The sequence below is a fragment of the Cuculus canorus genome, chromosome 9, assembly GCF_017976375.1.
Source record: "Cuculus canorus isolate bCucCan1 chromosome 9, bCucCan1.pri, whole genome shotgun sequence".
Taxonomy (NCBI): Eukaryota; Metazoa; Chordata; class Aves; order Cuculiformes; family Cuculidae; genus Cuculus; species Cuculus canorus.
In genome coordinates, this window is record NC_071409.1 from 19,243,117 (window position 1) to 19,267,928 (window position 24,812).

Here is a 24,812-nt window from a genome sequence, read left to right on the forward strand (position 1 = left end):
TATTATTTCAACTAGAAAAAGAGATTTTTAATGTTATTTGGAGAAGGTCTCTTAGCTCACACATTGAAAAAAAAGCAAACCTGACGCAACAGATATTTTGACGAAAGCTTTGAAAGAAAAATAACAAAACCTCTGCAGGGAATTTCCCATTAGTCTAATTTATTTGGGAGCACATTTTCACAATAATAATTAAATTATCTAATGTTCGCTTACATTAAAAAGCGATCACCTGTAACAGTTCATTGTTAGAACAAAGTGTGGGGGGAAGGCCAGTATTTTCAACTAACATCACAGGAAAAAAAACGACGACTTACAAACATCAAAGGAATGCCATGATGTTTGACAGGTTCCAAAGAACTCAGCCGTTTCATCTCTTAGTGAAGTTGGCAACAGAAATACCAGTATTTTCTGTGCAGTGGTGTCTTTAAAACTGTAACATGCTTTTTTGTTAGACTTCTATTCATCCAGTTTTCAGGATGTTTCAATAACCAAAATATTCAATAACTAAAGTTTTGTGACACAGGAAACCACGTTTAGTACAGACAGTGAAAACAATAACTACATTTTTCTCTGGAATTTTATGTTCAGGTAGTTCATCCATGCCCTGTAAGGCTGCAGTGGGTGGAGAATACCATGTATAACCAACTGAGATAACATTGAGCAAAATGTGTTTTTATCTTCTTTATTTCTCCTAGAAATGTCATCACAGCACATTATATTGCCTGTAATTTTAATAGATAAACGAGACAATGATTCCATTGTTATTTTTTTCTCAAAATGGTAGAATACATTTTCTTAAAAAGTCTGCAAACATATTTACAAAAGTGTGAAAACAATAAATGCAGGCTTTTTATATTTCACTGACCTTTGAAAGACTGACTGATATCCTAATTTTATTGGAAATCTGGTCCAAGGATGATACAAGAAATTAAATATCACATTCAAGTTTGCTTTCTTGTAGGTTACCATGGAAAACAAATTGAACAGATTGATATTTTAAAAAGAACAGAATTATATTCCATGAAGCATAATGAAGATATTACAAAACAATTTCCTATACTTTTATTTTGTTTCAGTTTTAAAACAGCTCTTGATCTTTCTTAATGTTACGTTAAAATGTGGGACACCATCTTACTTTTGGAAAGCCAGCTGCTGTAAACTAATTGTAAAGTAGCCGCTAAAACATCATTCACAGTGTCTGCATCACAGGAACAGACTTTTTTTTTTTTTCCCCAGACAGGAGTGATAAAATTTGTGTCATTACCTTCATCTTTCACATTTTGAATACTGTTGGCTGACAGAAAAAAAGTGTAGTGTCATGCTTGGTTTACCTAAATCATTTATTTTGTAACTAATAAAAGTAAACAATTACCAGATACTGTATATAGAGAGATATATAGATATATGGCCACAAATAAACTAAAGTAGAAAGTTATTTTGGTTTTGATAAAGTTAAGAAAAGCACATAAAATCATATGTCATTAATATCTTGTTTTATGGCCATCAATGTTTTTTTTTTGTAGTTTTTTTTGTTTTGTTTCATCAACATAGCAAAATACAGTCTTCCTATTAAACAATAATTATCAGATGGCAGACAATTATTTTTATTGGTTTACATTTGCAGGTCACAGTCTAAAAGCACAACCACATCAGGCAGAAATTGCACACAGACCACCCTGGATTTTGAAGACCATTTTTTATGCTTCTACCAAAAGAGCTTTATTTAAAACTGGGGACTATAACACGCACTAATTAAATACTTTGATTTCATTTTTTTTTAAATAGCCAAATAAAATTAGTGAAATTGCAGTACTTTATTTCCCTTTCAGCTTCACTTTTAATGTTTGTGCTTGGTGTTAGCAAACACACTCTGAACTTCCTAGCAAACGTTTATGACAGTTCAATCACCCAAATAAAACCTAGGTGATTTTTTTCCCTGTTGCAGAATACTGCAGATTTATTTTAGTTAGGCCTGTTCCTCAGAGCTTTTTTTGGTGTCTATATTTACATCTTTATCTTATTCCTGAAAACCAGGGGAGATTTGCGTGTAATACTATGACATCATAAAGCCACAATATCAGTATTTCTGTAAGAAATGGTTGTAGATGGGACTGGCCCATAAATATGCAGTTGTATTAGTTGTAGAAGTCATTTTCATGTCTTCAAAAACCAGACTGGTCTTTAGATATTACTCTTTATTTGAGACAGTTACCATTACTTCATTAAAAAATGACAAAACAGCAATAAACATTTTAGCTCTTTAATGAGCAAAGATCAGGTCTCTTAGCATTGGAATAATATTCGTTATCCAGATTATCTTTATTTCACTCAGTGACCAGTAATATGGCCAAGAAGTACAAAGAAATTTTCCATCAAGTAGTATACAATTTTTGTGTGTAATAAGCTTTCATTCTTGAAAAAGAGTAACTGAAAAGAAATGTTTCTGTTACTGCAGTTAGTTTGTCAGAGAAAGTTCTTTGCATTATCTTACAAACTATCAAAATTGCTAGTAATTTGAAAAAATGTAAAAAAAAATCACATAACTTTAGTCTAATAGAAATATAGTACAGGTAAGAGAGAAAGTATTTATCAGGGATGTGCTCTTAAGTCCATCTCAATTATTCCTTTTATATAAATGTACATCTGATTACATATACAAACATTTTGAAAGGACCATGGTATATAATTACTGGAAAACAACAGGGGAATGAAAAATTTCTTGTGATTTTAGAACATTCATTTCAAATCACACACACATATGTAGTATCCAGATTTTAAAATTTTCAGTTGTTGGCTCTCTCCACGTTCTTACATACACTCATTTTCTACACTGTTGCCATCTGGTCTATAGAATTAATTTGAATGGCAAAGCTAATGTATAGCAAAAAGGGAATTAACTTTATATAGAAGTATTATAAGTAAACTTTGCAACATGCAACATGAGTTTAAACAATAAACTGAAAGGAGTAATCAGAGTGGTAATATTGGGGCAATTTTATATTGCAAAATATCATTGCAATCAAGCTTTTGGACACACTTTACCTTACCAATTTGAACGAAATATATTGTAACTAAATCACAGCAAATTATAAATCTGTCATCAAAGGAAATTCCAATAAAGTTATAGTTATGTTAAAGTTAGAAATTATTTAGGTGGAAAATAACATTAATAATACAGATTTTCTGTCTGGGATTCATATCACCGAGGGTTCACCACTGCATACCTAGAATGCCATGATTACCTTTAAGAACTGTTGTGATTCCTTTTATTTCTGAAGCTACCATGAAATATTTTACTGTAATTACTTTTGCCCCTTTAAAAAACTTCTTTAAGTTGTGCCAATTGATGAGAAAGCTTCTAATAAAAACTCCAATGGGATGAGAAAAATTTTAATTACGGCTTAATCAGCAGCACAGCCACCAAGCATATAAATTATCATGCACATCGTGCTAAAAATATCCAGTTTCCTTTATTCCCACAACTTTTATACTGACAGCACTTATGTGATAATGTTGTACCTGCCGGGCTGTAAAACTTCTTTGACTGGCAGATTTCAGCATGAGCCCCTTCCTAAGGCCTTAACAGCATTGGTGCTTTGTGTACTTATTCAAATACGTAAATATGGTCTACACAATAAAACAGGTCCAAATAAAAATTGGTGAAAATTATCTGACATTCCATTAGTGTGTCCCTTGTGCATATTTATAGGTTTTAAAAATTTTCAGTCATAGTTCTTTCCTGTTTGTGTTGCACATGCCTAATTCCATTATGTAACTTAAATCTTCAAAAAAATTAATACTTGAATGTGAATGAAAAAGTATCATTCAGGACAACTGCTTCAAGCAATTACAAACAGTTGGGTTTTTTTGTGGGTTTTTTCCTTTTTTTTTTTTTTGTTTGTTTCTTAAGTTCATTTGATATATGTACAATTCATTTTTTTTCAAAACCCCAAAAGTTCTTGATATGTATATTCACATAATATTCCTCCATATTTAAATAGTAAGAGTCTTGTAGGTTGAAAGCCAAGTAATCTTCAGTAATATCACCTACTGTAATCCATCAAAAAATAAAGTTTGTTTCGTCTTGTCTGGCTATACCCTGGTTGTTGAGTGTGAATGGGGGTGGGGATGAGGATGGGGCAGAGTATTGTTCTGTCCTCCAGTAAATGTATTGAATGTGTGTAGGGGTTGAATCCCTGGTATAGTGTTGGGGATCATTGTGATGGTGTTGGGTGTCATTAAGGGAATATCATCAGGAGACCTTCTCATAGCTAACGTGTAGTCTGGGGGGCAGGCGGTCCTAAGAACCACCTCATGTGGATGGATGGACTCACATTCATGATCCAAGTCAGTGTGCTTCATTTGGAGGGACATTATCTCCTCTTCTTGTGCATGGGTAAGATCATTGGTAGTAGTACGTTGTGGGCTACATCTCCTATGAACATCATGTCTCCGCTTGTCTTTTTTGTAGTACAACGCTGCAAAGGCCAAAATGTTCAGGAACAGCAAAGATGCACCAACTGCAATAGTAACACTCAACTCTGTTGAATAGTCCCTTTGATCCACTGAAAACGGGCTTGGTTGTTGTTTGGGATCATCTTGTTTGGCTGTAGGAAAGGCTGAAGTAACAGAAACAGAATTTTTCCTTGTTGGTCTGAAAGTATTATCAGTTGATGGCACTTTAGTTGTGGTAGAGGTATACTGTGAAATGTCGTTAAGATTGTGCAGATGAGGTACCAGTTCCAACCAAAGGTTCACTTTATTGGCCCTATAGTGTTCTTTAACTCGTGGTTTTAATCCAATGTGAAGATACAGTTGGTCTTTCTGAGAATATCTTGTCCATGCTACCTCTTCAAAACGATTTGGTTTTGTATGGATGAACTTTGTATCTTGCGGCACTGGCTGATTTGGGTCACTAAAAAAAAAATAATCACCAATGTTACAAAGTATACAAAAGGAATTATAAAATTAACATAATCAACATTTTATACTTAATTTTTAAGTCTGCCTTTGGACAGAGCAGAATTTTATTTCCTAAAATTAGATGCCTTAATAATCTTGATTAGAAACGGCATTATGTAAACAAACCCTTCTTTTACAGAGACTGCAGCAACTTCCTTAGTTCCCCAAACTTAGTATCTCTCCTGCTGAAATCTTTTGCTGCTGAGGACAGATTGCCAGCAATGTGGTAATGAGGACAAATATTTATGAGAGATAAGTATAAGAGGACATTAAGCTTTTATTTTCCTTTTTCTTTTTCAGTAACATAAAGCTCAGCATTTCAGTTTCTTATGCAGTATGTGTGACCTTCCAGAGGTGAAAGGCCATGGCGGGGCATAACTCCGTGTAACACACAGTGACAGAGTCCGATGGTTGAAGGTAGAAAAGTGTTTTGAACTACCAATGAAAGCAAAATTAATGAAAATGACAGTATTTTTCACATTTGAAATCACATATGTTATGGTCAGAAGAGTCAATTTAAGACAAAATACAGTATTAAAATAAGCTGTATTATATTTGATGCAATACTTATGGGATGAAAATATTATCAGTGCTGGGGTTAAGTCAGTTACTAATGTAACAATTTTAAACTATACACATATGTTAAATCCTTAGTTTTGCATGTTTCTGGGGATACTTTAATTATTTTTGTATACAATCTATTATTTTAAATTTGTTCACACAAGAATGTTTACAAAGATATTTTTTTTACCCTCCTTTTTCTAGAACGTGTATGTGAACCGAGGAACATTATATTAAACATAATTATCCAACCCAATTCTTAATCTCTTATCCATCCCACAAATACAGAGGCATTCCCAAGGAAGATAACCAAGGAAAAGCACTGCATCGTTATATCCTGAGTTTATATACAAGATTATTCAGTATCCGGTACTCACCCAGTTTTTGCAAAGTTTGTCCAGTATGTCATCACCACTGCACTTAGCATGACATCATTTTTTGAGAAATTACAAGGAAATAATTCAGTAGGACCAATCATGGGGATTCCTAACACATAAGGAACCTCATCTCCATGGGCTGCATCTGCCCATGCAGGTACCTGATCTGTCTGGCAATGATGGTAGAAGGCATAGAAATATGTAGGTGATCCAAAATTTGAGTGAAGATCTGCTGTAGCCACTGCTGGTGCAACCCACTGGTGATCAGTAAACAAAGCCAGCAGTGTTTTTCTTCTGGTCTCAGGATTGTGTCGATCTGCCCAGTCCGTGTACATAAATTTAATAGTTTCCCTCAATATATCTTTGCCTTCAGGGTATCCGTATAAGTTATCAACAAAATTAGAAACTGCAAAGTCAAAATCACTAGCTGATATGCCATCTTCGCTATCCACAATATTTTCAACAAATTTTAACCCTTCGCCTTGGTTAACTCCCAACATGATGTCGTAATTCAGGAATTCTCCTTGTTCCATCAATATCTGGGGATCATCTGGTATCACATCGCCATCAATTACTGGTCCAAAGGCTATGTGGTATCTTGCTGGTTGAATGTCCTGGTCAACAAGTTCTCTATAAGGCTTCTTCTGTAGACATTCTACCAATTCTACAGTGTCTGACATGTTGCAACCAACTTTTGTAGCCAACATCCTGGCATATTTTGCAGGCTGAAAACTAACTGCCCAGCTGGAGAGAGCTGTTCCGCTTTGAGCTATTGCTCTTTGAAAAAGTCCTGTGGGAAGAAATATTGAAAAACTACTGAAGTGACCTTGAAAGAGGAACATAGTTGAAAGATTCAAAGGAGTTCTTTGAAATAATAGAAAACTTTAACAAAAGAAATACTTGAATCTTAATAGTAGTCAAATACACAAGACGGTGAGATCTGACTGTCATTGTACCTACATATAATGTATATAAAATAAATGCAATATGTGCTGAAATTGAAGCAAATAATTCTACCTCAATATAGTCCAGCTGAGGAACAGATTTTCAAAAGATACTCATGAGGGAAGAAAAAGAAGTGGCATCATCTTATGTATGACTATTAGCTTGAAAAAAATTTCTAAAGTTAAGGCAGTTTCTAGGTTGGAGGAAAAACCACTGAGTCTCTGAAATGGACTGAATTTCTTGATATTGTTTAAGCCATCAGCAGCATTTTTGCATGCAAGTATGTGTTAAATAAACCTAATATACGGCTTTTTTGATGTTTTGGTTGGGATTTAATTTGGTTTGAGAGGTGCAGTGCTTTTGAATTGTATATCATAGTAATTGTTTATATTCTGGAGTAATAGATGAGAAGGTACTGGGCAGCGATTAAATTTATAAGTGTCTAAGAGTCAAGATTCTTTCTCGGAAGGATGTTTTTAAATGAAGGTTTAAAAACTCAAAGACTTCAGTTCAATTAATTTGAATTTATGTTGATTTAACTAACAGTCTGGATCAGAAATTCTACTAATAGTAATAACAAAATGTGTTTAAATTGATGTTTTTCTCTACCTCCTCTAAGCATATTTGAGCGTATCATGGATGAAAGCCTTATCCCCTTGTAGTCAGTGAATGAATTAAATTTTTTTGCTATTGACTTTAGTGCAATCCAAACTCTACCCTTGTTCCTTTGTTCTTGTGCTCCATTTGTGTTGGGTCTTCACCTTTCCTTGCTCCCTGGAAGATAGTTCCAGTTCTGAAATAGATCTTGAGTCTGAACTTGAGTAAAAAAATGGAGAAAAATCACTCTTCTGTAATGCTCCCCTTTAATATCAGAAATTTAGATTACTTTAGATAACTGTGGCTTTTCTATTTCTTTGCATTTTCATGGAAGTACATCCAGTTCACTTCAGTAGCATAACTTTTGCACTAATTACTGGGAAATATCTTATACTGAACCCCACCTCCTATTTCTCACTGCAGGTAATACAAAATGGTCTATAGCATACATAAATTATGCTGATTTAAGATATATGCGTCAAAATTGCGTTTACTTATGCTGTCAGGAACCTAGAATTATTCCACTGACTCTGGTAGAGTTGCTCAGCCACTGGAAGTAACGTGTGGCCTCACTCACCTAATTTTGCTAAAAACATATCTTCGATCCAGTGCTTAAGGAATAGCTGGATATTCTCACTAAAGGAACTGGAGTGAAGGTGCTCAGCTTACCCCATTTTATTCCAACAATTTTATTCTAAGCCAAAGGTGGCTTTTACTTTGATAACTAACATATGACTATTGATAAGAAAAACTTCCATAGTCACTACATCAAGTCAGAAGCCTTTACAACCTCTGTTGCAATAGCAGACTCTGTACATTGAGAATGGAATCAGCTGCTGGCAACAAACATTTTACAAGCTTCTGAGGACTTTTAAAATAATCCTAGACTGTATTAGATCCAAATCTAAAAGTCTTGAAATCAGATAGGTATAGGGACTGAAATATGTAAACTCAAGACTCTCCTTAAATTTATGAGAAGTCATATCCAAGATATTATTTCCTTGCAAGATATGAGTAAAAAATAAGAAAAAACTTGAGCTATAAAGCAGGCAAAAATATATTTGCATGTTTACAAGGTCAGATATTGAGCTGGTATAAATCAGCTCAAAGTCAGTGCAATTACCACAGAGGATCAAGGCATTGTAATAAATGCAACAGAATGACAAAACTGAATTTTCACAAAGATGTATTTCATTATACTCCATAATGGTTCTTTTCTGCATATTGTGTAAATCTATTTTTATAGCTTTATTAAATATCTCTGAACAAGGACAGAAAGCATAAGCTATGTATTTAGAAAATGCGGATACAAAGACTATGGCTTGCTAAATGCTACATAAACATTAAATGTTGGGTTAAGTAAAAGTGGTCAAGTCTTCTGGCCATCAAGGTATCTTAGGAAATACATCCCTCCTTCTTCTGAAAAATGCTTAAGGAAATATTCCTCCTCTCAAACCATTTGGTGAAAAATGAACAACAGTATAATAATTACTTTAATTTTGTCACATAATTCCTGGCAGTAACTGGTAGCACACAGGATGGAGAACTACATTTATATCTGATGGTATATATGATTATTGTAGCTTTTGGGCTTCAGACTGATGGAAAAATTTAGATGTTCAATGGACCATATCGCTCTGTGACTCCTATTAAAAGTATTACCAAAGTACGTAATAATAATTTCCATATATTCATCTACATTTTCAGAGCACCTTCTAAGGATAGGTTCTGATCTGCCCACTTGCAGATGGGCAGTCATGAGCAGCACCATCTTGAAAAAGCCTGACTGCTTCCTCTCTGCTACCAAGGGATCATTTCAAAGGGAGGTGAAGGAAGCAAGGAGAGCATCCACATTTACAGCCTATGAGATTGGCTAATAATGTGAACCAAATTTTTTTTTTTTAAAATGCTAACATATTTGAAAATGTTTGAAAACTTGAAATAACTTTTCCTATTTGAAACTTACTGATTTTTATTTTAATACTTTTTTTACCAGCAGGTCTAACCTTCCCCAAATGAAACATAACATACGTGGGGGTGTGGCATATTGTTCCATTTAATCCAAAATTCAATAAAACATGGGTTTGCTTTCTTATAAAAGAAATCCTCAAAAGATTACTTTTACAATTGGATTTTCAGTATACATCCATAAACTGTGCCCAGTCCCCTCCTGAATCCTTTGATCTTCTATATTGGCAAATCACTGCATCAGTTTCCTCAAACACATTCTCCTCCTGGCAGAATTCTGACCATGTGTTAGAGTATGACAGGGTAAAATTTTCTGATAAGAGGCAACACACGACTGTCCAGATACTGTAAATGTGGCATTCGCATTAAAGTCACGTTACGTCAAGAAGATCAAGACTAGGATCAAGTAAGAGATGAGGATAAAACAGGTCTCCTCATTCAAACTTAAGCTAAAATCCTGTATTGTAAAAGTTATTTTTGTAAGATGAAAAAAATGGTGCAGTGTGCTCCTCAGATTCCAGTGGAATGAGTAATGCTTACATCACCTTCTTATAGGTCAATTTATAAACATGTCCTGTTTAACTGCAGGTTAGTTATGGAACAATAATATATCAAAAATAAAATTGTGGAAGAACACTAAAATTTAAACCACCCTCTATTTTCCACTAGACTTTTCTAGCTAAAGCTATATTTTTTTCTCTCATTTAAAACAGTATAACAGCCTAATCTAAAGAATCTGTCGCTTCTGGTGACCTCAGTGCGTTCTGTGTCATGCTTTTGGGTAAACACAGCTTTTTTAATATGAGTGGAATTATTTTTTTTATGACTGGCAAATTAGTCCTCCATGGAGATACATCAATATAAATTAGTGGAGGATTGCGTGCACAGGACACACTGTGATGTCCCCAGTGAACTAAATGATACAGGTAAAAATATGTGAAAACAGCAAGACAAAAATAATGTGATCAATAAACAATAGCCAAGCAAACAAGAGAAACTGTGGAACTGTGGTGCAAAAATCATAGGAAAAAAATAGGGTGCCTCAAACAGCATGGTTTTTATTTCCTGCTGTCTGCCTCAATTAGAGAGAAAAGGTGTTAGTTATGGAATAGGAAAAAACATATAGGAGAAAATCCATTTGCAACTTGGATGCTTTGACAATTTTGGATCGTGCATGCAAAACATTCAACCATTCTTTTATTAGGTGACAGCAAGTGAAGTTCATGCAGTTTCAGACAAAAGATTTCTGAACTAAGTACTTGTTTCCTTCACACAAAATAATAGTTGGAAGCATTTCATCTGTTAGCCTGAAAAGAGAAACTGTGTCATTTTCATTTTCTTTAAATTCTGTTCCTCATGAGAAACTAAACATGCCTTTCATGACTGTCTGAATATAGACGACCTCATCTACTGTGAGCATGACTGACTGGTTTTCCAAAAAGGACACCCTTAGGTAGGAAAGAAAAGAGACAAAAATGATGCACCGCGAAAATGCTGTTCAGAAGTCTGCTATAAAGTGTTTCTACAGAGCTCCATAGGAAAAAGAAGAAAGTGACCCAAAATTTAAACATGCACAGAATAGCTGAGGGAGAAAGTGGCTTGTAGAGCCTTTAAAAAGTTTGCTTAATATTGAGCTGAGCTCAACAGTTCATAGGAACAAAGTGAATATACAGAGCATCACATAGTACTAATGGCGGTGGCATGCAGACACCAAAATTGTCAAAATTTGCAACCTGCATAATACCTTTGGTTGAATTGCTCCAACGGTTACCTTCAGAATAATGGGATAAAGTCAACAGATTGACGCATGAACCGCCTGCACCAGATCCAAAAACAGTTATTCTTAATGGGTCACCACCAAAAAACCCAATATTTTCACTAGTCCATCGCAAAGCTTGAATTAGATCAAGGAGTCCATAGTTTCCTTTTGCTGCTTGGTCTCCAGTGCTCAAAAATCCTGTGAATGTAAATGAAAAAAGACAGGGTTAGCAAGTGCTCTTCTAAGTAATCCTGTTGAAATCTTCTAAGTCAGATTTCAAAAGTAAATATTCTGCAACTGCCTAATTTTCCATATTCACTGGACAACAATTTTCAAATTTCTACTCTTCCTGAAACAAATTATTTGGTGTTGACTCACTCTTTTAGCCATGATATATTAATGTAGGGAAGATGATGATACATTTGAGGCAAAATTCTCGTCTGAGTCTTAACAGGTCACAGTGCATTATTCCCAAAGACTTTGTGTTGATTGCACTAAGTTTAAGAGTAAAGGTTTAGCAAACAGATATGCTGCAGCTGCAGCTGTAAGTGATTTGGTCAACTGTATATTGTACTTCTGTACTTAGACGCAGCCATGAGCTTCCCACATGCTTGAGAGGCAATGGTCATACTTCTCTGTACTCTGTGTTTGGTTATGTCGTGGCAACACACCAGCTTTTCCTTTTTTTCTCCCCCTAAAATGCAGCTTATGTCACAGGACAAACTAGACTGAACAGTATGAGTGGCTCTCAACTCCCCGAGCTCCATCCCATAGTCATTAACCTGAGTTAATTGAATCTGTATTAAAGGCATAAAGACAATTTAAGCTGTTTCCATGACCCCTTAACATCAAAAAGATAAGAGTTCAGGGATAATCTGGAGAGTGCAAAAATTTTTCCCTTTTATTCACTGGAAAAAAAAGGTAGAACATATCAGGTGCAGAATAACTGTTTTACACTTTACTCCCAGCAGTACTCTTGTGTTCAGCATCCCTGTTACTCTTGTTGTTAGAGCCTACTGATTCTAAAAAGTGGACAACAAAAACTTTGAAATCTCTGTTGATAAAAGACATTACTTTGCTTTTGGATCCCGTTTGTTGACATTTCCAACTTTCCCAGCTTAATAAACAAATGTTTAAATAATATCAGCATTATGAAGTAGCCCAGCACCTCCATTTGCATATCAAACTGATTTAATGCTCACTAAATCGACAGTGTAACTGTTTTTCAGTACATGCTTTGTAGAGAAATGCAACCATTACAACAATTATTTCCACATTAATTAGATATTAGTGGGTTTTCTAGTCTCGTCAAAGTTCTACAGATTTAACTCTCCTGAGTGCAGACAGCCTACTCAAAAGAAGATTACAGTAGTTTTCCAGACAAATGGCTCTCAAAGGAGCTCTACTCTTTCATTATGATATTAAAAGCAGCTTTTGAGACGTTACTAAAAAGACAGACACATGTGCATATACATATAAAAGGATTTAACGAGAATACGGATAAGTGCATGCATGTATCCATGTATATAAAGAACATGTCATTTGATACATTATTATTATGAATTGACTTCAAATGACAAGCTTACATTTGGTATTGTGTCATACGTGCCGACATTTCTACCGACAGACCTTCTTTGCTGTAAACTGCGCTGGAAGCTAATTGGCCTCCCTGCCTCCGTAGTTGAGCTATGCTCCATTTAGGTCTAGCGGCTTTGTTTGTGCAGGTCAATCCTGATTTTTGTTACCATGGAGAAGGAAAGGGAAAGTGGCATAAGGTGCCAGGCCAGCAATTCACCCACTTCCAGACCTAATGTACCAAGTCTAATGGATAGGCTACATTCACTGTAGCTCTCGTAAATTGTTACTCTGATACAAGACTTTAAAATAACCACTATTCTACAACTCAACCCTGCCACATTTACTACTTAACTGCATTAAAAAAAGGAAATTAGCATTACTACCACAGAAGAATATACCACCTTAATATTCAGGAGAAGCACAGAAAGGAAGTAATGAATATAATTAATTCATTCTTATATTACTATTACAGCTCAGTACTGAGTTGAAGTAAATACGATGTTATTTTATTTAATATGCTGCTTCACTGTCTTTCATGTTCTTCTGTGTAGCCAGAGGGGCTAGTGTGCAAAGTGTGAAAAGACGGCCCCAGTATAATCCCTCCTGCACTGAAGCATTCGTTCCTGTCTTTATGCTCCATTGAAATGTTGTCCCCCATAAATACTTTTTAAAGATACAGAGAGATTACATCTTTGAACCTATGATAGCAAATCTAGTGAAAACTTCCTAACCAGTCTCACTGCCCTTGTCAGCCTGCTTGGAGCTGAGAGATGGTACCAGTGACTGTAACAAAATTAAAATGTTGGAATTTATGGGAACTACGGGTGTCTGTGGCTGCACGTGCTGGGAAAGTCTTCCTCTTTCTTTGCATAAGTATGTGACTGTGGAAACTCAGTGACAAATCAGTTCATCACATTAAGCACATCAGTGACTGCACTCAGTTAAGGGACTAGAGGAATGATTGGCACTGACGTCCTTGAGACGCAGGAAGCAAGGAGATGAGAGCAGTACAGCAAATACCAAAATTGGGCCTCAAACAAATCCCTCTCTGCTTATTCCCTTTTCCCTGGCTTGCAGATTCCCTGAGCCTGGACAGGATCTGCGCTCAGCAGAGCCGCAGTGTTGGTTCAAAACCATCCTGCAGATCTCTCAAAGCAATTCCAAGCCACTTATTAGGAAAACAGATAGTTAGGTAGGGTTATAGCTGAGATACAGTGATTGCCCTGAAGATAAAAAAATGTTAATACTCAGACTTTCTGACAAAGTTCTTTTCTATATTCTGCATAATATGCAGCAAAGTGGGAAGCAAGTAAGTCTTTGGCTGGAAAAGCAACGGATGAAAATTACAGGTAAAGCCTTAAGGCAACCCTCTGCTGTTAAATGAGTTCACATCAAGCCCTGAAGCTTTATGGGGAAATGGGAAATCCTTTGGAAACTATAAATACATCACTTTTAAAGAGTCTATGTGAAAAGGATCTTAAAAAGACAGCAAAAGAGGAAATGTCTCCTGTTGCTAAAAGTAGACACAGGGAAAGTTGCATCCAATTCAGGAAATGTGCCAGAAGGGGGAGCCTTCAGTTTAGTTAAAAATAATAAAAAAATAAAAGGGAAAAAAAGGAAAAAAAAGGGGGGAAAAAAAAGGGAAAAAAAAGAAGACGGAAGTATTAGTAGTATTCTCCTCATTCATCTCTATTAGACAAATTATGACCTGTGTCCAGAGCAACAGCTCCAATGCAAAAGAAATGTCTCACGCCTCCTCCGCTAGAACCACATTGGCTGACTTCCATATCTACACAAGATGGATGATTATTGATGTTGACTTTCATGACATGAAACATTTCCATCTCATTTTTCAGAACCATAAGAAGCCTGTAAATATTGCCACCTGACCAGGCCTTTTTTCTTGTATGCAGTAGTATCAGCATGGCTTAGAATCATTAAATAAAAATAATGAAATTAGAAATAAGTCTGATAGAAGAGTTTGTTTGTTTTCTAGTGAAGAAGGTCTCAATACAGATAAGCTCATCTAACTAAACACCTGAAAAGAAGTGCTTTAACACACAGTATCATACCCAGTCTGTAAGTCTGTGGATGCAAGCGCATTTTCCTATTTTTCACTTAAATAAAACAGAGATTGTAACAATATGTTTTGTCTTTATCCCAAGAGGAACTTTCAGAATGCAATTAATAGCGATACCACACATTTCTATGACACGATCATTACACTATGTAGATATTAAGCTAGCAATTTTGAGTCACAGAGGTGAACCAGTTCTTGCTGAAAAGGGCTTGTGTGTCTGAAAGCTTGTCTGTTTTTAAACTGTATCAGCTAGTCTATTAAAATATATTATCCCTTCCTGCAAATACTATATTATTATTATCCTTGGATTGTCATCTCTGCCAGAACACTGCTATCATGTACCACCATTTTTTGCTCTTGTAAAAAAAGTGAAGTAAATTATTCTTTATTTTAGTTATTCCAGTAAGAGATTTGCAAAAAAACCCCTTATTTTTGCATTATTCTCTAAAAAGGTCAGATTGAGCTAATTTTGTTCCATAATTAAGTTCTTCTACTGGAAATATTCCAATCATCAGCTGAACAATTGCTGTTTTATATTCTGAATGGAAAGGTTATCTCTTTTATCTCTTCCAAAAGAGGAGACTCTAATAGAATTATGGAAGTGAGGATGTGGTCTTTTGTGAGTTTAAGAAAGAGATTTATTAAGCTCATTTGGACCGCTGCTCTGTTACATGCTCAACAGACAAGTAGGCAGAGTGTGCCACAACCAGGCCCTGTATTTCGTATTAAGATAAATTTTAATGCTTTATAGGCTTATCTGCCTGGGTAATGATTTCTGCTTGCCATTCAGATAAATCTTTTTCTAATAAGATTCAAGCATTTTTGAAGAGTAAATAAAGTAATAGAGTTGGGAAACTTAAAATATTTTGTTGAAAACCTTAGTAGATTGAATTATTGTAAGCTCTGGAGTAATTTGAATATTCAAATTAATGCAGAGGGGAAGGCCAAGTAAGATTTTTTTTCCAGATGTAAGGGACTGCTTAGAACCCGACGGCGCAATAAAAGACAAGGTGCAAGCTGGCGCGTATGAAAGTGCCGTTTCACATCACAGAGAAGCAAACCTTCTCTCTGATGAGTTCTGTCTGTATTAGTGTTTCATAACCCGGCAACCTTTGTGGCTGGATGAAAGCAAGGGGCAGAATGTCTCGTAGGACAAAAGAAAGGATATCTGCCTGCGAGAAAATACACAGTAACAAATGCTACTCTAAAAATAAAACACAAGAGTGTATGGAAACTAGCCTGACATGCTTGGAGGTTTTTTTTTTTCCAAAGACCTATGTTACTGAAAGCAGTATCACTTCAGACTTTAATATTACCCACCTGTTTAGGCATTTGTTATGATAATTTAGCCATGTTTCCACTTACAAATCCCTATGCAGTCAGATGACATCTTTTATTTTGTTAAAACCAAATGTTAAATTGTAAAATTGTATATGCATCAATGTGTAGTGGAAGAATACAGGAAATATTTTGGGGGAAGTATTTATATTCCCTCTGGATTTTAAATTCCTCGGTTAGGACCTTAGTTTGACACCCTCTATTAATACTGAATTGTAATTGCATGTACAGAAAATTTCAGTTGCCCTTTGAACTATACCTACTCAGTTAGAAATGTGAGCAAGATAAGCCAATTTTAAGCAGTATGGTTAAACTTAAAGAGCACATTCTGTGATTCTTGAATTCGCATCACTTAACTAATCTGAATGAATTACGTGGGCAACAGTGCTGTGAACATTAATGTATATGCAATATTCATGAAGCAGAGGATACTGCTCCTCACTTTACTGACCATGATCAGCACACCCTAATATTAATAGCATGTTTTAACAATGGATAAGGGGTAAGGTGACTAAAAGGACTAGGAACTCCCATAAGGAAGATGTAGAATATAAACCATTCAGTGCGAGAAAAATATTCTTTTGTAGACATCTGCAATACACCTCTGCTGAGAATCACATAAGCAAGTCTCTTGAAAATGCTGATCAATCAGGAGTTTTGTCTCAAAATCACTTAATATGCAAAAAAGTAATTGCAACATTAGCAAAATGCTCGTTTGATTCTGTAGCTTCTGCCACATACGCACTAGAAATAAGATTAATGATTTCAGAAGTGCAAGATTTTCGCCTAACTCCATGACATGCACAAAGTATCATGCTGCATCGTTATGCTCTCTTTCCTGGTTGTCTGAAATACGTGAGACACTGTATTTATATACAGATTTATATACAGATTTCATTTTCATTTCATATATAGAAAATAAATTAATATGTCAGAATCTTTGCAGGTAGACACACTGTACTTTCAAATAATTAGAAGAAAAATGTTCTGCTGCAAAATATTTGCTAACAAGTGTAAATTATGAGGTTGGATGGGGCTCTGAGCAACCTCATGTAGCTGAAGATGTCTCTGCTCCTGGCAAGGGGGTTGAATTAGATGACCTTGAAAAGTCCCTTCCAACCCTAACCATAATTGTATACATGATATGTACATATTTGCAAACTATTCACTTTTCCTGTAGTAATGCTATATGACTGGTCACATAATTTGTTCAAAAATTTACTTATAATTTCTGATAACCATACCAATAAACTTCAGAAATTAGGGACAAGCATCTTTCAAACCAATAGCCTGCACTGATGTTTTCAGCTCTGTTTTGGGATGTGTTGGGCTTGCATTTCTGCAGGGATGAAGTTGTGACTACCAAAAGAGCTGAATGTGCCATATAACACTAGTCAAAGTGATTGGGGGGAATGGGAAGCATTCCGATATGAGGCCAGTTTCATTGCCAAAGTCTAAAGCTGTGGAATGCGTTGTTTTTTTCCTTTGAAACAAGGAGTCTCTTATAGAATGTAAATCCATCCATTCAATATGGATGGACTATATGGATGACATAAAAAGAACCCCTCAGAAACTGAAACCTTTTTTGTTAAGTAGTTTTTCTCACTATTCACATAACCTCAGTCACTCGGTAAAAAAAATAGGAAACAGCTCAACTACTTTAACTGTCTTCATTACGCTGTGTTACTGTAAGAACAGTCACTCAAGGTTAAGTGTATGAACAATAAACCGCACTGAAAGTAATGTGAAACAGCTGCAGTAATTCATTAACTTACCAGACTCTGAAGTGGTCCATCTGTGAGACAGAATTGCTTAAAAACACCAACAGTGCCAACTTAACTGGACAGTGCTACTGACCCAGCAGTTAGCCTTTGGAAATTCCCGTTCAGTTCACCAAAGTAAACAATTTACAGAACGGAATCAGTAAACATAAGAACTTTTAATTGTATCCTTGAGCATTCTGAAAGTAGAGAAGGAGTGTGTGATGATGTATAAACTCTGATGGGCTTTTTCAGCATTGCTGTTATACTGTTGGACTCTTTTAACATTCATCCCAGAGTCCCAAATCCTTTGAATTAATATTAGTGAAGTGGCTGGAGCCTACAAAAAGGTTGGCCTTTCCTTGTGGCTCTTTGAAACGAACAGAAGTTTTCACTTTCCTGTATTTTCCTTTATTTCTTCTCCTGTGAGAGGCTAAATAACTGAACGCTGCAAGTTACAGAAGTCCCTTACAGCTGTTTCACTCTGGCATCTGTCACTTGCCAGTGGTGATGCATTACAGCAAACTTCTAGTATAGAGGCAGATTGCGAAAGTGTCTGACATAGAGCTCTTTATTCCACTGTCAAAGGTGGGTGCAATGCAGTCCAAAGTGGCCTAACCTTTGCTCTTCTTCCCAAACACAGGTTCTCTTTCACAGGCTATGTCAAACTCCTTTAAATATTAAAAAAAAATAAATGTCTGCATGAAGCTAGATTTTTTCCTGTCCTGGAAAATTATCCTCGACCATTATAGAAGGAAGAGAGATGCTTAGATTTACTGTGATATTCTTGGCAAGTATGCCGTAGGTGTTGGAACAGTCTGAGATTATAATTTCTAAAATTCTTTGAAGGCTGTGAGGTGACTTTCTCTGCCTTTAAAGTATCAGGGAAGAGACGACAGAAGTTTGCGAGTGCTTTCAAAATCTTTAGCTGCCTCTTCTTCCTGAGGTCAGCAGTTATTTTCACTTGTCTGTCATGTTGGGACAGTTGTGGGCAGTCTCTCAAATTCTGGGTATTTTCTATGTGCGAGATATTCCCTGTGACAATACACGGGATGGTGGCATGGGGCAGGCTGACAAGATGAAGCAGGTCACTGTTTGTTTGTGAAGCACTGAGCTGGCTGGTTTCTCTGGTTTCTCTGGCTGCAGCACAGCACGGCACAATGTTATTTCTTTCCAGCTCTCCCAGCCCACGTGCCAAGCGTGACCGGTTAGTGGGTCACAGCTCCCACAGCGTGTGGCGGGCTTGTCAGAGCCATGGAAATGGTGAGAATACACAAAGTCAGATGTTTGTTATAGCACTGACAGCTGCGGAGACAAGTTTCACAAAAGCAATTCTCTAAGCCCATGCAGTAGAGTTGGTATCAGGGTGGGAAGTGTAAACTGCTCGTGTGCTCTGCAGGCAGTTCTTGCAGCCAACGTTTAGGCTTCGGCGCAGGGAGCATGGATAAAAGGGGCTTCAGCTGCCCTCTGCTTGTCAGACCTCTACTCCAAGTACATCATAGCTGGTCTCAAGAAATCAACTGAGAGATCAGCTCTATAGCAGCTTATTACAGATAATCTTTACTAAAGAGTCAAATGAAAGTCTGATAACAATTGCAGAGATATTTTGGAAGACTTATATAAGCAGCAGGGCTAGTCCGCTAGAAGCGATCTTTAATACTGATTTCTGGGTACACTATAAAAGGAAAAGAGAAAAAGAGGAGGCAAGTCTAGCCGCAGAAATACAGCTGCGGAAACTAATTTTACGTGATTTTGAGTGATATCTGCTAGCACATTGGAAAGTAGAAGTAAGCTTTAAGAACTGATGAATGACATTTGGCATAAAAGGATGCAGAAGGCAGCTGGAGTGTGTTTGATTAGATTGTCTCTTCTTTAAAAATGAAGAAAAAAAGATAGGATTTGCTATAAAAAGGAGCAGGTAACGATGAATATTTTCATCTTTGAAAACATAAGCAATTCTGCTGCCAACAGAGAACATCTGCTTAAATGCCTTCCACAAGGTAAAAATCATAGTTGTTAGTACATGGCTGAGGCATGTTCTAGGGTGATACAACATTTAGTTTAAAGTGGTTTTAAGTTGCTTACAAACTTTTTGCAGGAAATGAACATCACTGTATTAGTGATTAGTACAATAACAATGCTCTTATGAACCATTGTCTTTCAGAACTTGAACAAAAATATAAATAAAGCAAATAGTCTCTAAAAGACAGCACTGGCAAACCCAGAAGTTATTATACTATAAAGCATGGAATAATAAAAACCAAACACATAATGATCCTTTCAAATATATTCAGCCAAAGCTCCCGTGATAAGGGAAGACTGAATAGGAGAATGGGAAAAGTCCACAGCCAAAGCCATCATTTGACTTTCCTACTTGGCAGAAGAAAGCGATGCCTCGAGGGAGAGATTCTTGTCTTTACCAGGATTGAGTGCACAGCTGTTCCAGTCCTACTTACTTCAAGTAGTGCAATATGCAAAATTAAGTAGCCCACAGCATACTGCATCACATATCTGTCCTCTGCTATGGGCTTTCACCGTTCTCACTTTCAGTAGTAAGATCAGAAACAAGGCATTCAGATATGCTAGTCTTTCGTGCTATATCCCATAACTTTTAATTTTAGATGATACAATTAAAGGCAGCAGGTACAAACCTGGAAAACATCTTTTAGTGAAGAGCTAGCAAATATCAATGTTCATAATGGGCAAGGCTTTAAAAATCAAAATCGACCCCACAAAAGTCTCCTTTCCATTTTCCTTCAAGTTTTAAGAAAAATGAGTTCATTATCTCATGATAGCCCAGATGGTACTTGAAGATCTTTATACCCAATATACTTGAGAAATTTTTGCTATATAATGAGCTGTTTAATATGTGCAGCGACTTATAACTACATGTAGTTTAGCTTCATATGTCAAAAGTATCTTTTAGGTAGTACATTTTAATTGACTGTTACCTGCCAGAGAACACTTTTTCTAACCCAGGAAAACCCAGCAAAGACAATTTCTAACCTGGAAATTGTCTTTGCTTTGTAGTGGTCACTCTGGTTACATATTAGTATACGTTTTTGTTAATATCATTCAGTTTTTCAGAATTTTGACTATGATTGTGGGTGAGAGAAAGGATAGGTTTAATTTCACTAGGCAAGAAAATTAATATTTTAGAAATTAAAAAATCATAATTATGAGTTCCTTTAAGAGGAACAGCACAATAATTTTTGATAATTCCTCACAGTGTTGAGATTTGCAATGAGGGTCCAATCAAGGCTAATATATATTCTATGAGCTGATAAAAGGAAAGTCAGAAATCTTCATGTAAAACTGTATATGCAAAACACCAGTTAGAAGCCTAACAGCTATTTGAAAGTACAATCTTTCTATCAGAACACAGAAATTATGCTGCTAATTCACTGTGAACTCGAATGTCCTAATGTGAAAATAAACAGAAAAGATTAACCATTGAACCAATTTACCAAGAACTGCATTCAGTATGTCTTTCATTTTTAAATCAGAACTGGAGGTTTTCTAAAAATACCTCACTGATTTAATTCGGATTTAATTCAGGAGGATTTTATGAACAGTATGATATAGGTAGAAATCATAATAGATCATCACAAAAATGCCTTCTTGCTTTTGAATGTGAGTTAAACAACATATGAACTTTAAATAATCAAAATTTGACTTCTGTAGCCTGATAAATGCAGACAGGTCCTTTAAATGTATTGGGAATTTAAGTTTTGAGAAAGTCTGAGAAATAAAGCTATTCTGCTTTTGTTCTTTCTCTCTTCCTCTCCCTTTCCTCTTCTCTTTTTGTGAAGCTTAATCATCTTTAATCATTATCAACTTCATTCTTGGAGCTCTGTTATTCATGTGAATTTATACATATGTCAACTACCCTCTCTGAAATACACTTGGAAGCACACAAGCCATTTATCACTTGACAAGTCCTTGGGAATACCTAGCAATATTTTTACCCCTGTGATAACAATCTGCCGTGCTCTCTACAGACACTGCGCGGTTGACCAACTCCTTGACCTACCTGTGGCACTGCATCCACATCTGTTTCCTTGCTGCAATTCAATTGCAGCAGTAGAACAGTGACCAGAAAGATGACATTCTGCTCTGACCCTTTAAAAACCTAAAGGCATATTTGTCTTCCTGAAGAGACTGTATTTATGGCTATCTTAGCCTGTGTATAAGAATAATTTGTATTAAAAAAACCCCAGTAAATAGAAAAGCAGCAACCCAATTTCAGTTTGAATAGTAAAGTAAGGCATGTTGGAGCACACTGCAACACCACCATAATTATACCACATTGGGTTATATATCACCGCTTATGATTGCAGCTGCCATTTGTGCTTATGATGGCAGAGATGCTGAATCTGTTCTTACGCAGAGAATAGGTCTTGTGCAACAGTGAGAAAGCTAAGAAATACAGCAGGCTTTCGACTTATGCCTATGGACCTCTAAAGGTCTGTGGACTACTTCTTCGAGGCCAAAGATCACAAAGAAAGACAAACCAATTAAGGGCAAACACAAACATGCTTTATGACTGTCTGAGTCACTAGAGAAAATGTTGAGAAGCCTGTAACAAAAATGTATTGCAAGCAACTATCTTCATACACAGACCTGTGCTAACAAGATCCTGATACTGTTTGCAGTGTTATTAACGCAAAACAAGAAACTTTTATAAGAGCATATATGCCTAGACAGGGGCATCAAATCTAATTTTATGGTAAATATCTATCAGTTCTGATAAAACGTGAAACAGCTAAGAAGGATCACCATATGCCTGTTCCTTTTTTACATGTCATCCTGCCTCTCCTAGTACAATATTTGTTTTCTGATGTATCTGAATTTTCTGTTGCACAGGGCAAGATACTTTATCTCTTCATAATGATTTTACTGCACTGAAACACACGTTTTGTGTCTTAAAGGTGGGGAGCTGAAGAAAAGTCAAGAATGGGATGAGGGTAGCTGTTACAGACTGCCATTTGCCAAAAAAAAATGATTGCTATTAAACTATTCCTCCCCAGCAGAATCCTGCGGGATTTGGCCACTGCTGACTGTACAGCTACTACACAAAACAGTAGGACATAAAAGATATGTATTAATATATAAATCATGCATACAACTCCCGTGTATCACTTCAAAGCTGTCTTATAAAATACCTGGTCACGTGCATATCCCCTCACTTTTCTGGCAATAATTTAAATAAATACAAGATGTCAAAGAATCATTCTTAGTCCAAGGAAAAAGAAGGAAAAGAGCCTCAAATCCACCCAAAGCTAATCGAGGCTAGAATCACTGCAGCTCCATCCATTGCAGTTTCACATAGGTGCACTTCAATTAAGGCATAATAAGAGTGCAAAGTAATTTATTCTTATAGATTAGATGTCGTCTGTGAAAAATCACCGATTAACTCAAAGTAGGCTTCTAGAGTACCAGAAGAACAAATGCTGTAGTACTCTTGTGTTTCACTCTTCAGTTAGCACCTTGAAACCAGAAAAGCAAAGCTGAAATACCTTTATTTAAGGGCACTAGTAAGAAATACTTTACACGCACGGGCTATCAGCATGTTGATCTTCAGGCTTCAGTAAACAAAGTTGCATTCACTGATAAAGTACCAACACAAATATGCCTGTACCATTTCCATTAATGATCTCAAATGTTTATTCAGTTGCTGAAAGGTAATTTCTTTACTCTGTTTTGTTACAGTTACTGAATTCTTTGAATGTTCGCCTACTGCAGCTTCAACTGAATGCAGAGCTCTAGCTTTCCATACGATGTTGCATCCTTTCGCTCCACAATGAGTATCATATGCATTACAATATCTGAAAATATGCATCTACGCATCTACAGATAGACCAGGCTCGCTGCTATTCTAAATCTTTTTCTAGCTAAGTCAAGAAAATCTGCCGATTCAAACCAAGCAAGGGTGCAATTCCAGGCCCTTAATCTTTTGAGAATGTAGAAACACGACATTAGTAAGTGCAGTCATAGACACAACATCAAATACACAGCACCAACAAAGTGGCTAAACTGGGTAATACGTAACGGGTAGAAGAAAAGAATTGATGTTTCAGATAATTAAGTATGTGAGATGACTGGAAGCTGAAGCAAGATTCTGGAAATCTTTGGGGGTAAAAAAAAAGTGCATGTTTGCCATCCGTCTCCCAGAAGCTAAGACTGCTCTACATTTATAGATTTCTGAAAAAAAACACAGAAAAAGAAAACCAGCTGAGGTAAATATACTGTTAAAAATGCTAACTTTGCATATACTGCCCCTATATTCGGTCCACAGTAGGTAGCCAGGCATTCAATATTGCCTAATTGAAGAGTATCCTGTAACAGCCTCACATCTAGCATGGCTAGTTTCACCTTTTTGCCACAAGAATACAGAAAGCTGGTAAGTAGCAAAGTAAGGAAAAATAAAAATAACAATACTGTCCTGGTTTCTGCTGGGATAGAGTTAATTTTCTTTCTGGTATGTCACCTTGGCTTGCTTGGGCTCCTACAGCATGTAAAACTCCTGCTCATCAGGCTTCAAAAAACCCTAAATTATTTTATGTTTCTGTCATGTATTTTAAAATCTTACACTTTTTTGAAAGCTACTCTACAATTATAAAGCGATGCTTTGATACATTAAAATTACACAGGTTTTGAGTAGGAGGATTCTTTTCCGGGGAAGGTAATATTCTTCAGTTACATTTGGATGAAATTAGGTGTCTTGAAGCTTGCAACACCCACTTGCAGCCAAATGGAGAGAAGGAAGACGAGTCAGAGGTCATAGGGAACAAATTCTTAGCCCTGAGCAAGAGCTGAATTTATAGAAAATGATCACATCTAAGAAAATAGTGCTCAGAAGAGGATAAGAATGTCAAGCCCTTCTA

General features: G+C 36.2%; 1 protein-coding gene across 7 annotated transcripts in view; it reads right to left on the minus strand.

Moving 5' to 3' along the window:
* Window positions 1-211: 211 nt before the first annotated feature.
* NLGN1 (neuroligin 1) overlaps window positions 212-24,812 on the minus strand; it is a 386,535-nt gene continuing 361,934 nt past the window's right edge. For 3 of the 7 annotated variants that reach the window (XM_054074820.1, XM_009562206.2, XM_054074824.1), the window contains 3 exons: window positions 11,155-11,367; window positions 5,901-6,690; window positions 213-4,915 (listed from right to left, as the gene is read on the minus strand). In XM_054074820.1, coding sequence (XP_053930795.1) covers window positions 4,093-4,915; window positions 5,901-6,690; window positions 11,155-11,367 — 1,826 coding nt within the window. In that variant the 3' untranslated portion in view covers window positions 213-4,092. Of the gene's footprint in view, window positions 4,916-5,900; window positions 6,691-11,154; window positions 11,368-24,812 lie in introns of all 7 variants that reach the window. The other 4 variants (XM_054074826.1, XM_054074821.1, XM_054074823.1 and 1 more) reach the window with 3 other exon arrangements.